General features: G+C 42.8%; 1 protein-coding gene across 1 annotated transcript in view; it reads right to left on the bottom strand.

Moving 5' to 3' along the window:
• Lrrc39 (leucine rich repeat containing 39) overlaps window positions 1–13972 on the bottom strand; it is a 22189-nt gene extending 8217 nt beyond the window's left edge. Inside the window, exons 1-5 of the mRNA XM_006977825.4 lie at window positions 13838–13972; window positions 11142–11332; window positions 7130–7235; window positions 5413–5569; window positions 3940–4076 (exon numbers count right to left, since the gene is read on the bottom strand). Of these exons, the coding sequence (XP_006977887.1) occupies window positions 3940–4076; window positions 5413–5569; window positions 7130–7235; window positions 11142–11281 (540 nt within the window). The 5' untranslated portion in view covers window positions 11282–11332; window positions 13838–13972. The remainder of the gene's footprint in view (window positions 1–3939; window positions 4077–5412; window positions 5570–7129; window positions 7236–11141; window positions 11333–13837) is intronic.

Below are 13972 nucleotides of genomic sequence, written 5' to 3'. Positions count from 1 at the left end.
TGGAATGTATTATTTTATGGTTCTCACATTTGAGGATTATATTGGACTGGCTTTTTAGAGCACTGGAGTTAAAGGTCTGTGCCTGGATTCTCTCACCAGTTTTATAATGTATTCATGGTAATGCTTAGAGCTCTGTATTTTTTTAATCTAAAAATATTGATTATTGGGGCTGGAGATGGCTCAGCAGTTAAGAGCACTGGCTGCTCTTCCAGAGGACCCTGGTTCAATTCCAAGCACCCACAGGGCGGCTCACAACTGTCTGTAACTCCAGTTCCAGGGCACCTGACATCCACACACAGACATACATACAGGCAAAGCACGGATGCACGTAAAAAATAGTATCTATTAAGTTATTTCTGTTCTCTACTTTTTTTTTTTTTTTTTGGTTTTTTTTCGAGACAGGGTTTCTTTGTGTAGCTTTGCGCCTTTCCTGGAACTCACTTGGTAGACCAGGCTGGCCTCGAACTCACAGAGATCCGCCTGCCTCTGCCTCCCGAGTGCTGGGATTAAAGGCGTGCGCCACCACCGCCCGGCCTGTTCTCTACTTTTATTTGAGAAAACTATGTGATTAGCCCACAGTTGTACTTAAATAAGTGAATAATTATGACAGCAGCCACACAAAGGCAGTGTCATTATTTCTGTTTTATGAATAAAATGACTCAGAGAGTTCATGGAACTCGATGAACTCAAGCTGTTATAGACCTAAAGCCACAAAATCCCTTCCTCTTTATCCTACTGGAAGTTTTAAGATATAAGAACTTAATTAACATTTACAAAACAAACTAAACAGCCTACCCACTTGGCCGCCAAGGTTCTGTATTTTGGGTTTGTTTTGTTTTATTTGGTTTTGGTTTTGGTTTTTCGAGACAGGTTTTCTCTGTGTAGCTTTGCGGAACTCACTCTTTAGCCCAGGCTGGCCTCGAACTCACAGAGATCTGCCTGGCTCTGCCTCCCGAGGGCTGGGATTAAAGGTATGAGCCACCACCGCCCGGTGGTTCTGTATTTTGAATTCCTTCTGTACCATCTGCACCAAGAAATACACAAATACAGTGTTTTGTAGTTAGTGCAAAAAAGCAGGATGAGGGAGCTGAGGAGATGGCTTAGGAGATAAGCTGCTCGCTGTGTAGGCCCTGAGTTTGGATTCTCAGCACTTAAGTGAAAAGCTGTATGTGTAGCATATCTGAAACCCCAGCGCTGGGAAGCAGAAACAGAAGGGTCTAAGGGGGTCGTGATTGGGAAAGAAACCTGAGGACATCTGGCCTATATACACACACACACACACACACACACACACACACACACACACACACACAGGTACATATGTGCACACAGACACAGGAAGCTGCATGATTCCATCTAGTAGGCAATGCTGTTTCTCCAGCTTTTTAATTGAAGCCATGAGTGAAAATGCATTTCTGAAAACTGTTATCAGACTTTTCAAATTTTCAGATGATTCATTGTGGAGTATAAAAAAGTGTTTGTGTAGCTGGGCGGTGGTGGCGCACGCCTTTAATCCCAGCACTCGGGAGGCAGAGCCAGGCGGATATCTGTGAGTTCGAGGCCAGCCTGGGCTACCAAGTGAGCTCCAGGAAAGGCGCAAAGCTACGCAGAGAAACCCTGTCTCAAAAAACCAAAAAAAAAAAAAAAAAAAAAAATGTTTGTGTTAACAGGTACATATACTAATGAGGTAGGTACAATTTAATGTCTGACAGAAAAATCTTCAGCTGCTGACCCCTCAGTAGTACTAAAACCCTTTTTGTTGTTGTTTTGTTTTTTCTGAGGCATGTTCAAACTCTGTAGCTTTGGCTAGCCTGTAACCTGCCATGTAGACCAGGCTAGCTGAGAACTCAAAGAGCTCTAGCTGCCTCTGCCCCCCAAGTGCACACTATCTAGACTCTTTTCATTATAGAATATGGAAAAGATAATAAATCTGTCTGGCAGCCTTATATGTGAAAATAGAAATCTAATATCAGAGGGTGTGTCCAAGGATACATAGATACTTAGAGGACACACTGTGGCATTAAATGGTCTTTGGGTCAGATCTCGGGATAGTATTTCTAATATTTTAGTAGCAGTTTCCCCTGAAATTGAAACATTCCATCCTGCAGGGAAGCTCTGTAGGCCATCAGGTAAATAACTCTACTTAGCTCCAGGAAGTACCTGAAACTGACCGGATTCAGTAGGGTCCTTCTTCCCCAGAGTGAACTACGGAGACGGCTGAGAGTCACTCTGAGACAAGCCAAGAAGCAAGGAAGGTGAGACTCTGAGACCAGACCAGCGGCCTGGAAGAGGTTTAGACTAAATTTGTCACTTGGAAAGGACACTCCAACTTGTAGAGAGGCCCGCAGGCTACTTAGTGTGCTCCAGGTTCCCAGCTTTGTGAGCTGTCACCCATGCTGGGGTGGGCTTTGGTGATGCAGCTGTCCGGGAGTCATTTTTGCTCCTGTGAGTAACTTCTCATCATCCATATTCCTGTAAGCAGCCCCAATAAAACTCATGCTTCACCAAGTTGGACTGTGGTGTTATCTGTATTTTGGTCTGTCATGGGCTCCCTTTCTGGGGTGAGTAGACATGTGTGTTGTGTCTCCCCAGGAAAAGTCTTGTCATATGACAGTGACCTGTCTCCTAGAGAATCTAAGGTGAAGAGAATGGTTAATGACATGTCCAAGTTCACATAGTTTGTTAGTGACAGAGCCTATCCTAGAAACAAAATGACGTTTTAGAAAACACGCATACCGGCCTTCCTACACGTATAAATTGTCCCTATCACCATTTCCTTCATGTTTTCATTAAAATAATCTAACGTGATGAAACACATAAGCTATGTTTGCCAGAGCAAACCGGGAGGAGTTGACTATTACTAGTAACACGCCCAGTGGTTTGGGAAAGAAAACTCTGATACACTCAGAAAATAAAGTAAGAAAATGAAACTCTACCTTCTGTTTTATTTTATTCTTCTTCTTAACTTTGGTCTTGTAAAGTCGTGTTTTCAAGGCAGAAAAAGTGTAGACATTTCTTGCTGATTCTAAGCATTAGTTTGTTTGAAAGGTGACACAGATGTCTTTGTCAGTTTAATTTAACCAACGACAAGACACCAAATCAAGGGCAAGAGCCTTTCCAACCTGCTAGCTTACTTTTTACTTGGAAAAGCCTAGGATGCCAGCATGCAGCACACTTCCTACAATTCATGTCATACTCTTTGTCTATTTCAGGACTGTGAGCATGCTATAAAAATCAACTAGGAAAAGAGACTTTCTATTTTCTCATTGTTCTTCATAGCAATTACATGCATATTCATTCAAAAAAGCATGAAGTGGATTCCAATTCACAGACACCATGTACACCTCTAATCCCAGCACTCAAAAAGCTAAGGAGTGAGAATTGAGAGATCGAGGCCAGCCTTGACTAAATAGGGAGTTTAAGGTCACAACACCCTGCACTGTGAGACTATGCCTCACAACAGACAGACAGACAGACAGACAGACAGAAAAGCTTCAAGGGCCAGGGATATGGTTCAGTAGCAGAGCGTCTGCTCAGCATGCATGCGACCCTGGCTTCAATCCCTAGCAGTGCCAAAATAATCAAGCATGTATGAGTAACCACTACAGGAACCCAGGCTTCTCCTTATTGTGGGAATATTAAATTAAATAAAGTTCTGTCTTCTCTCCACAGAGATAAGCCCAGTCAACAAATAAATAATGCAGAACAGTGCCAGCAAGAGAGGAGCCTTGTATGCCAAGTAGAGTTGGTTCTAAGAAAAGACTTGCCTTCTGGTAGAAAGTGCTTTTCACTAAGTATTTCTTTCCTAAAATAAAATTCATAACACTGCTTCACAAGTTTTTTGTTTGCTGTTTCCCCCCGCCCCCCCCCCAATAATCACATGCCCGAGAAGCAAACTATTAGTAGATGCCAACAAAACAGACATTTAGACCTTCTGACCTCCGGAGGGAGGTCGCTTATATCTCTGTTCACAGCCAGTTCCAGCTTCTCCAAGCTGGCACAGTTGCTCAGCTCTTTGGGGACAGTCTTGATTTTGTTGTAGCTAAGAATCAGTTCCTGCAGTCTAGTGAGCAGTCCTGCATAATTAAAAACAACAGCAACAATAAATACTAATAATACACAATAGGAAGCAGATGGACTTGGGGTTTCCTGCTTACATACTTAAATTACTTGCATATTGGCAAATTCAGTTGTTCCCTTCTTCCCTTTTCCCATCTTTAAACCAGGGGCCCGTTGATCGTGCTGTAGGAGGAAAGGCAGTGGTATTTTCATGCTGCTTTATCTATACTCCGTATCCTTGATCAAGGTGGCTATGGATGGTACAGAGCCTGCCTAGCCTGTACCAGACCCTGGGTAATGGGACACTAGCCCACTCTGTGGCTCTGGCAGGCCTTGCCCTTCTCCCCATAACCTCTGCCTTGCTAAACACCATCAGATGACATTCCTAAAACTAGCCACCAAGGTCGGTTCCCTTATTTGAGCACTTCCTCCTCCTGGGGCTGACTACTGAAATCCAGCTATCAAAAACCCCTTTGGTTCACCTAACTAAGATGCCCAATTAAAATTAAACACCTCATCCTAACACGGGGTTTCCCATTTTACCTCTACAAATCGCCATTTGCCTATGGGCCACATCTGTCTCCTCTCTATCCAGAGGCAGTCCTGTGTCCCTCAGGACCCCTGCCCTCTTCCCCTCGCCCCTCCAGGACAAGCACCCCTGCCCTCCTTCCCCTCCCCTGCCCCCTTCCCCTCCCCTGTCCCCTCCCCTCGCCCCTCCAGGACAAACACCCCTGCCCCGTTCCCCTTCCCCCTCAGCCCTCTCCCACCACATCCTAGCCCATTCTAAAAAACACAGACCTCCCCTTTTTCTCTTAAAAATTATGCCTGTAAGGCCATTTGCTGCTGTTTTCTGCCCGAGTCCCCACTTAATAAAGGATCTCTCTGTGAAAACAGGTGTTTGGGTATAGTTTGTACCTAATCAGGGGTCACGGAGGGAGCCCCGCTGGGCAGGAGTCCCCTTCACTGGGCTTGATCTCCAACCCCAAACCCCCAAACAGAACACTACACCCTGAGCAATTTTTCATTTGGGAACATTTTCCCACCGTCTAATGAATCTCCCGCCCCCCCTTTATTGCCCCAAGTGTGTTCTAAGATAAATAGTTAAACCAGCAATATTGTTTTCAAAATATACAGGATATTTCCAAAAGCTTTTATCAATTGAAATCTTATCTAATGCCCAGTTTAAGTTTGAATCCCCTGAAGCATTAAGTTAGATGAAATGTTTAAAATTTTCTCAGGCTTCAGTATAAGGTTTTTATTCCATGTATTTTAAGAGGGGGAGGGAAGTTAAAAAAAAAAAGCCCATTTGTCAGGTAGATAAAATAGCACAGGAATAAAAGCAATAGTCCTTACCAATTCCTCGGGGGATCTCTGAAATTGTGTTTCGAGATAAGTCTAGCACAATGAGATTCTGGAATCTTCCAATGAATTCAGGGATTTTCAGCAAGCCCGTCCTATGAAGTTGCCATTCTTGTAGTTGACTCAGTTTCAGTAGAGAAGAAGGAAGAGTCTAAAGTAAAATGTGTGTACAATCATTACATGGCCTGGATTATTCCAGCCTTGTCCTGCTCTGCTTTGATGAGATGGCCTGGATTATTCTACATTGTCCTGCTCTGCTGTGATGAGATGGCCTGGATTATTCCAGCCTTGTCCTGCTCTGCTGTGATGAGATGGCCTGGATTATTCTACATTGTCCTGCTCTGCTGTGATGAGATGGGATTTGTAGAAGCACTTGAGGATACTTTTCCCTTCATTGGTGACATTTCCAGGCACTTTGGGCTACTTCTACTACTCAAACCTTGGCTTTTATTATTTTTTAATTGTTAAAAAAATTATTCTCAGTTTTATACAAGTTATTATTTACTTCATCATTTATTACTAAATCTTTAAGTCTCAACCATAGCAGAATAAACAAAACTATATATTCTGGCCAGTAATGGACACACATAGATGTCTGTCCTAATGAATGATTCTGTTGTGTTTATCAGACTATCCAAGAGCACATACAGAATTAAAAATGAGAATATTCCAAAAAATCACTTTGGTGATTTGAATTTCTCTTCCACTTCTTTTATTAAGTACTTTAGATATTTGTTTGTTTTGAGGGAGGGTCTCTCTACAGAGCCCTGGATGTCCTAGAACTCACAATGTAGACCAGGCTGGCCTGGAACTCAGAGAGATCCACCTGCCTCTGTCTCCCAAGTGCTGGGGTTAAAGGTGTGCACCACCACTTCCAATCTATTTTATGAGGTCTTTTAAAGTTTTTCTTTTCTTTAAACTCTGAACTCTATGCCTTTTCCTTTCAAGCCAAATAGAAAAATAAACTAGGGCCAGGCAGTAGTAGTGCATGCCTTTAATCTCAGCACTCGGGAGGCAGAGGCAGGTGGATCTCTGTGAGTTCGAGGCCAGCCTGGTCTACAGAGCGAGTTCCAGGACAGGCTCCAAAGCTACAGAGAAACCCTGTCTCGAAAAACAAAACAACAACAACAACAACAAAAAATAATAAAATAAAAAAAAAAACAAAAAAGAAAAAGAAAAAAAAAACTAGGAAACTGACCACATAGCTAAAGATAACCCCATGAATGAAAAACCAACACTGATCCAGGGGTTTGAAACCCTTGTAAAAATTAGTCTATCTGATGTAATTGAGCACAGCTGTGCATGTGTGCTCATACCCCTATGAGGGAGAGAAAAATATCAGCCAGGGGGATACCTAACCAGAAATGCCCCCTTCCATTTTGAAGTCTAAACTGCTAGTTTAGCTATGTGATTTGCGTTAGCCTGGTCATCACTGTTATAGAGCACAGTGGACTATCTGCTCATTAGAAGGAGCTAGAGAATAAGTATCACAAGGGATTTGAGTTCAGCTGGGGTGGGAGCAAAGAAACTCTTGGGCAAAAAAAAAAAAATCATGCATTGGCATTTCTTTTCCATTGTTCCTGTTGTCCAAATTCACTTGTGCTATTAAAGAACTTCCAACTCCCCTAGTCTTAAAGACATTCTCAAATCCTCTCAGGTCTTCACTCAGTCCAGAGCGTGGGCAATCAAGAACTGCTTCTAGGGCTCTTACCTTCCACTCTTCTTTTTCTATCTTCAGAATGACTCTCCCATCTTCCCTGGTGACCTTTTCTTTCAGCTTAGTTAAGCTGACCCGGTCTTCCCAGATCCTCACCAGCCTAAGACACAGGACATGTTTTTATTCATAGGTAATAAGTAGCATTCAAAAGGTCCTTCCAAACCACTGACACACAGTGAAAGAAACAGAGACGGTGGGTGAAATCTGAGAGAGCAAAGGCTGAATGGGAAGGGCTGAAGGGAAGAGAGACAAGGGGGAAACAATGTAATTAAATGTGATTTTGCATAAAAGAAAAACTAGAACTAACCACGGAGCCAATGCTAACATGTGCAACAACCTTCCATCTGATTTCCAATCCCACTGGCTCAGTGCTCATAATGGCAGGAAGCAGACAGGCATGGTGATAGCTCCTATTCCCCCGCCCCCAACAGTTCTATTAACTGGGGACCACTCACTCAAACATATGAGTCTACGGCGGTCATTCTCATTCAAACCACCACATCTTCTAAAATCTCTTTCCTGTCCCCGAGCTGGTCTTTTTTGAGGCTCTGACAGCCTCCCATCTTAAGGTGCTGGCCCTTTAATAACCCTGCATTTCTTCACATTAACGCTCTCCTCGCGTGTATTGGCCTTGGAGAGTGAGCTGTGTCTTGGATTTACTAACACTAGGGCTTCAAGGCTGGTTTATTTGTTTTGGTGCTGGGGCTAGCACAGTGCCTTGCACAAACTAAGTTCAGTCCTAAGGCTTTAAAAAGCATCACAATTCTCTCTATATTTTGCTTCTAATAGCATTAGTGAGCTATGATTCACATGCTATAGAATTTAACCTTTTAAAGTATACAAGTCAATGATTTTATCTGTAAATCTACAACATCAAGCAACTATCTCCACTATCTAATTCCAAAAAAAAAAAAATTTTTTTTTTTTGGTTTTTCGAGACAGGGTTTCTCTGTGTAGCTTTGCGCCTTTCCTGGAACTCGCTTTGTAGACCAGGCTGGCCTCGAACTCACAGAGATCCACCTGGCTCTGCCTCCCGAGTGCTAGGATTAAAGGCGTGCACCACCACTGCCGGCTTAATTCCAAAATATTTTATCACTCAAAAATCCCCTTTAGCAGAGTAGCAGTGGCGCATGCTTCTCGAGAAACCCTGTCTCGAGAAAAAAAAAAAAAAAAAAAAAAGAAGAAGAAGGGAAGAAGTAACTTTGGAATGACTAAGCTGCCTCATGTTCTATTATTTCCCCCTTCCCCCCCAGTTCTTAAATCTGTTCTTACTTGCCTTCACAGAACGAGTGCCGCCTGACCCTAGGAGCATCATTCTGCCTATTGAAGATCTTTTGACACAGGAGCTATGGAGACAGCTGAGGTAGTGAAATGGGGACCCTAGTCCAGATCCCTAGCACCAGTGTGAGCCCATGACACATCTGTAACCCCCGAGGAGGGGAGATGGGATGATAAGAGAATGCCCAGGGCTCACTGGGTACCCAGCCTAGCTGAGTCACAAGTTCAGTGAAAGACTCTGTGATGATGATGATGATGATAATAATAACAATAAAAATAATAATGTAGATAGTAACTGAGGAAGGCACCCAGCACTAACCTGCACATGCATTTACATGCTCACCCTCACATGCATACACACATGCACACATACATGCAAATGTATAAGGTGGGGAGTGTCTGAGGAGGAGAGCTGACATCCACCTCTGGCCTCCACTTGCATGTACACATGTACACTTGCCCATGTACACACCCACCTGAACACCTATACACACAACACACACACACACACACATACACACACACATACACACACACACATCTTTAAAATGAATTGCTATTTGACCTTTCACAGGTAGTATATTTTTATTTCTAGGGCTATATTCTTCGGAGAATTGCTGAGGTGTCATATTATAACTTTCCTTTTTTATAATTTTTAAAAATGTATTTTACGTCGGGCTGTGGTGGCGCACGCCTTTAATCCCAGTACTCGGGAGGCAGAGGCAGGTGGATCTCTGTGAGTTCAAGGCCAGTTCCAGGAAAGCGAGTTCCAGGAAAGGCGGAAAGCTACACAGAGAAACCCTGTCTCGAAAAACCAAAAAAAAAATGTATTTTACATACCAACCCCAGCTCCCCTCCCTCCTCTCCTCGTGTTCTCTCTCATGTTGTCACTTTCTAATGAGCCAACAGAACACCACAGCCCCAGCTTCACGTTCTGACTGCCTACTCTCCACAGCTCTTTCTCACTGTGTTTGTTGGTCTCAAACTCATCATCACCCTGCTTCAGCTTCCCAAAGGTTCGGATTACAGGCCTGTGCCACCACACCTGGCAAAACCAAGGTTTATAATGCTAGGAGGTGGTTTGGCAGCGAAATTGTTTTTAAGGTTAATAGAAAGTAGTTTTTTTTTTAAAGATTTATTCATTTATTATGTATACAATGTTCTGCTTCTGCTTGCATATATCCCTTCAGGCCAAAGGAGGGCACCAGATCTCATTATTGATGGTTGTGAGCCACCATGTGGTTCCTGGGAATTGAACTCAGGACCTCTGGAAGAACAGCCAGTGTTCTTAACCTCTGAGCCGTCTCTCCAACCCGTAGTTTTCTTATTGTTGTTGTTGTTTTGTTTTGTTTTGCTTTTGAGATCTAGCTATTTATTTCCTGGATAGATAATCTGAACACTTAGGAGACAGAAGCAGATGGACCTCTGTGAGTCCAAGGCCAGTGTCTCTCTCTCTTTCTCTTACATACACACACACACACACACACACACACACACACACACACACACACACACACACACACTAGCCTAAGATATAAAGGGAGCTAACCTGAGGGCCAAACCACACATGGGAACTGGTAGAGGGAGGTGAATGGGCGCCAAATCTAACAATGTGGAGTCTGTGCTTCGGACACTTTTGCAATTGCCTTCTCCCCAGTTGGAGCCGCTGGAGTTGAACTTCATCTTATTTTTCTTTTTTAAATTGACGGTAGCTATTAGCTATTTGCTATTTGTTTCATGAATGAGAACTGCAGGGAGCCATGTGGTATTCATAAAGAAAGGAGGTATTCCTGCAAGATTAGGTTGAAGGCAACCAATCAGGAAGGTAGGCCAAATGTCAAGATTTCAGAAGCAATGAGAGCCCAATATTAAAATACAGCCCTCCTGTATTAAGAAATCATGGGATCCAGAGGGGCCCTGGCTACAGCTCATGGCCATTTCAGATAGGTTGGGGAATATGTCTGTCTTCTACTGTCAGGTGCACTCTAGGTTTCTAGTGGATATAATCCTGAAAATCAGACTGTCATATAAGCCACACTTCAATGGGTATTAAGCAGGGCTCTGTTTCCACACACAAACATCCTTTTGTTACTCTCAAGACATAGTCCATCTGAGTCAATTATTTCCTTAAGAATAATTTGAGAGGGCTGGAGCAATGGCTCAGTGGTTAAGAGCACTGGCTGCTTTTCCAGAGGACCAGGGTTTGACTCTTCAGCACTCACATGATAGTTGGAAACAATCTGTAATTCCAGTCCCAACGGATCTGACACCCTCTACTGGCCTCTGAGGGTACTTCATGGGAGAGGAATATAGACATGCAGGCAAAACACTCATGCATGCAAAATAATAAAATAATAAAAAAAGAAAACAATTAAAGACTATTTTTAGGGCTGGAGAGATAGTAGTTAAGAGCACTCCATGTTCTTCCAGAGGATCCGGATTCAGTTCCCAGCACCCACATGGCAACTCACAGCTGCCAGTAACATCAGTTCCTAGGGATCCAGTGCCTTCTTCTGGTCTCCATGGGTACTGCACACATGTGGTAGACAGACCTACCTGCAGTCAAACACTCATATACATAAAATAAAAATAAAGTGCCTTCAAGAAGATTATCTTGAGTTCTCAGTAAATAAAAATCTAGCAAATTCAGCAGAGCTCTTACTAAGTGACCTTTTTATAATGATGAAATTATGTTTCCACTAATCTAAGAAAAAATGTCATGGCATACTTGTGCTGAAATTCCTTCTCCCGCTTCACATCTTCATTGTGTTTCTTTATTCTTTCTTCCCAGACTTCCTTGACAGCATTGACGGCCCCAGTACAAACCGCATTTTCTGTCATGATTTTTCCACATTGTAGTCGAGTCATCTACTTCATTAAGTTCTGAAGAGTTGAGTCACAGGCCACCTCAGGAAAGACCTAAGTATGAGAGAGGGGAAGAAGCATCATGTTTCACAATACTCACAAGCACCACCACAATCATGAGAGGCAATGTTTGTTGAGCCTCATTTATTCATTCCTCCACTCACTGTTTATTCAGACAAGGTCCACTGTGCTGCCCTGTTGGGCGTCAGACTCCTGGGTTGAAGCAGCCCTCTCACTTCAGCTTCCCACATAGGTGGCACTACAGGTGCACTCCAGCATGCCCAGATGTTCTACATGTGTTTGCACACCAGCGTGCCCAGCTGTTCTACATGTGTTTGCACGCCAGTGTGCCCAGCTGTTCTACACATGTTTGCGTATCTTATTTTAAACCCGTGTAAGACACAATGTGAGCATTTTGTTGCCTTTGATGCTCCCATGAGGAAAGCAAACCTTAGAAGAGCCCGCGTGGTAGGAGCAGGAGCTGCGGTCCGGTCTTCCTCCTTTGCTACCATGTCATTCATAATAATGAAAACCCACAACTAGACTTGCAGCCAACTATGGGAAAGTTATTAAACAATGGGTACATAAGTCTAGGGCCCTCAAGATGGCTCAGCAGGTAAAGGTGCTTGCCCCCGAGTCTGACAACCTTCAGAGGGTCCAGGCTCCAGCTGTGTCTACCACATAGGCCTTTCACACAAGATTAATTAAACCTATTTTTTAAAAAAAGATGGCTAGAGAGACAGCTCAATGATTAAGAGCATTTGCTCCCCTTCCCAAGGACTGAGTTTGGTTCTCAGCATCCACATCATGAGGCTCCCCACTATCTGTAACTCCAGTTCATGGGGGTCTGATGCCATCTTCTGGCCTCCAAAGGCACACACATGGTATTCAATCTCACAGAAATGTACACATACATATGTTTCAAAAATAATATAATAAATAAATAACTTTTCTAAAAATTCAAGAGAAAGAGTAGGAGAACTATTAGGAAGTAGAAAGTGACTCACAGAGAAGATAGAAAGTTCAGAAGCAAGAGAAGGCCACAGAAGTGTAACTGTGACCAGAGCGTGCTACTTGTATGCATCAACATGTTGTGGTGAAACCCAGTGCTCACACTTAACATGTACTAAAAGAGGAAAGAAAAAAAAAAAAGCAATCAAAGAGGACCAATAAGATGGGGAAAAAAAAAAACCCTGGAAATCCAAATGACAAAAAGACAAAACAAAACAAAAAACCCATAAATTGTACTTAGCTTTAGGATTCTGTAGATTAAACCAAAATAAACTATCTACACACATCCTGTCAGAATGGCTGATAGTAACAGACTGACGCTACCCAGTGTCGGTACAAGTTTGAGTGAGGCATTTCCCCCAGTGCTGTGCGTTGGTGGGGATGTAAATTGGCTGTAACTACTTTGAAGAGCATAGGCGATATACAAGGTCTACACATCCCCTCTCAATAACAGGTAGACTAGGCCTTCACTATGCAATGTGAACAAGTCCCCAACAGTGACTCTTCAAAGGATCAAGATGACGATGACGACGATGACGATGATGATGGCAATAAATAACGAATGCCTCCTGGAAATTTACTTTTCCACGGATTAAAATTACTCAAAGCGCATGGGGGTAGACAGAAAAAGAAACAGAAAAGAGCTGTTGCAAGAAAAAAATTAGGGTTGCTATGTCATTATAAATATGCAGAAAATTACTATGATTAATAGGGTACTATTTCTCAGGAATGCTTGAAGCCCACAGACAGGAATTGAGTGTGAAATCTTTCTGCAGGAAATAAACCATGCCTGTTGGTGGGCTGAGGCAGGAGGATGGTGAATTTGAGACCAGCTTGGAATATATAGCAACATCATGCCAAAATAAGAAGAAAAGAAAGAAGGAAGGAAGGAAGGACAGATGGATAAAAGAAGAAAGGGAGAGATGGTGGGGGAAGAAGCCATAGAGAACATGGATTAATGACCTAATTGCCTGGGCATGTGACCTATAATTTATTGTCTCAGATGTTAATAAAATTGAAGCGAGTTCTAAATACTTTCAACAATATAAAATGAAAATATTTAAAGAATGCATGCTGTCTCTGTATATGCATTGTTTTATTATATATAAACTCACACTTGCTAACTTATTTCATTGTTTGACATGAAATACTGGTCATCTCTAATATTAGTTTTCCTAAAACGACAGATTCAGAAAACAACAAGCTCATAACAACACATTTGTGCATCTAACTGCTTTGTGAGGAAAAGCACTGAGCCAGCAGTGAGGTAAGCATGTTGATACCACGATGGGAGTCTGCTTCCCAAAGTTTAAAAAAAAAAAAAAAAAGCTAGGGAAATGCAATCTTAAATTCTTGCTTGCAGGGAAGCCTATCTCCTACGTTCCCGAGAGTGACAATTATGTGAGTGACAACAACCCCCCTAAAGGACTCTTAAGTTAAACGCAAGTCCAGTACTACATGGGTGCACTTCCACACACAGTGAAGTCATCATTGGCAATTCATTTACGCATAAGGAACGGAGGAAAATTGTTTTGGAACAGCACTCACCGTTGGGGGATGCCGCAGCCAACACACATACCCAGAGGTCCTGATTTTCAGCTAGAAACACGAGGTGATTTTTCTTTCCGGTGTGGATCCAAATGACTGAACTCCTCTGTCGGGCTTTAACAAAGTGAAAAGCAA

This window comes from Peromyscus maniculatus, chromosome 6 (assembly GCF_049852395.1).
Source record: "Peromyscus maniculatus bairdii isolate BWxNUB_F1_BW_parent chromosome 6, HU_Pman_BW_mat_3.1, whole genome shotgun sequence".
Lineage (NCBI taxonomy): Eukaryota > Metazoa > Chordata > Mammalia > Rodentia > Cricetidae > Peromyscus > Peromyscus maniculatus.
The sequence above is the reverse complement of the archived record's forward strand: the minus strand, read 5'-3'. Positions and strand labels throughout refer to the sequence as shown.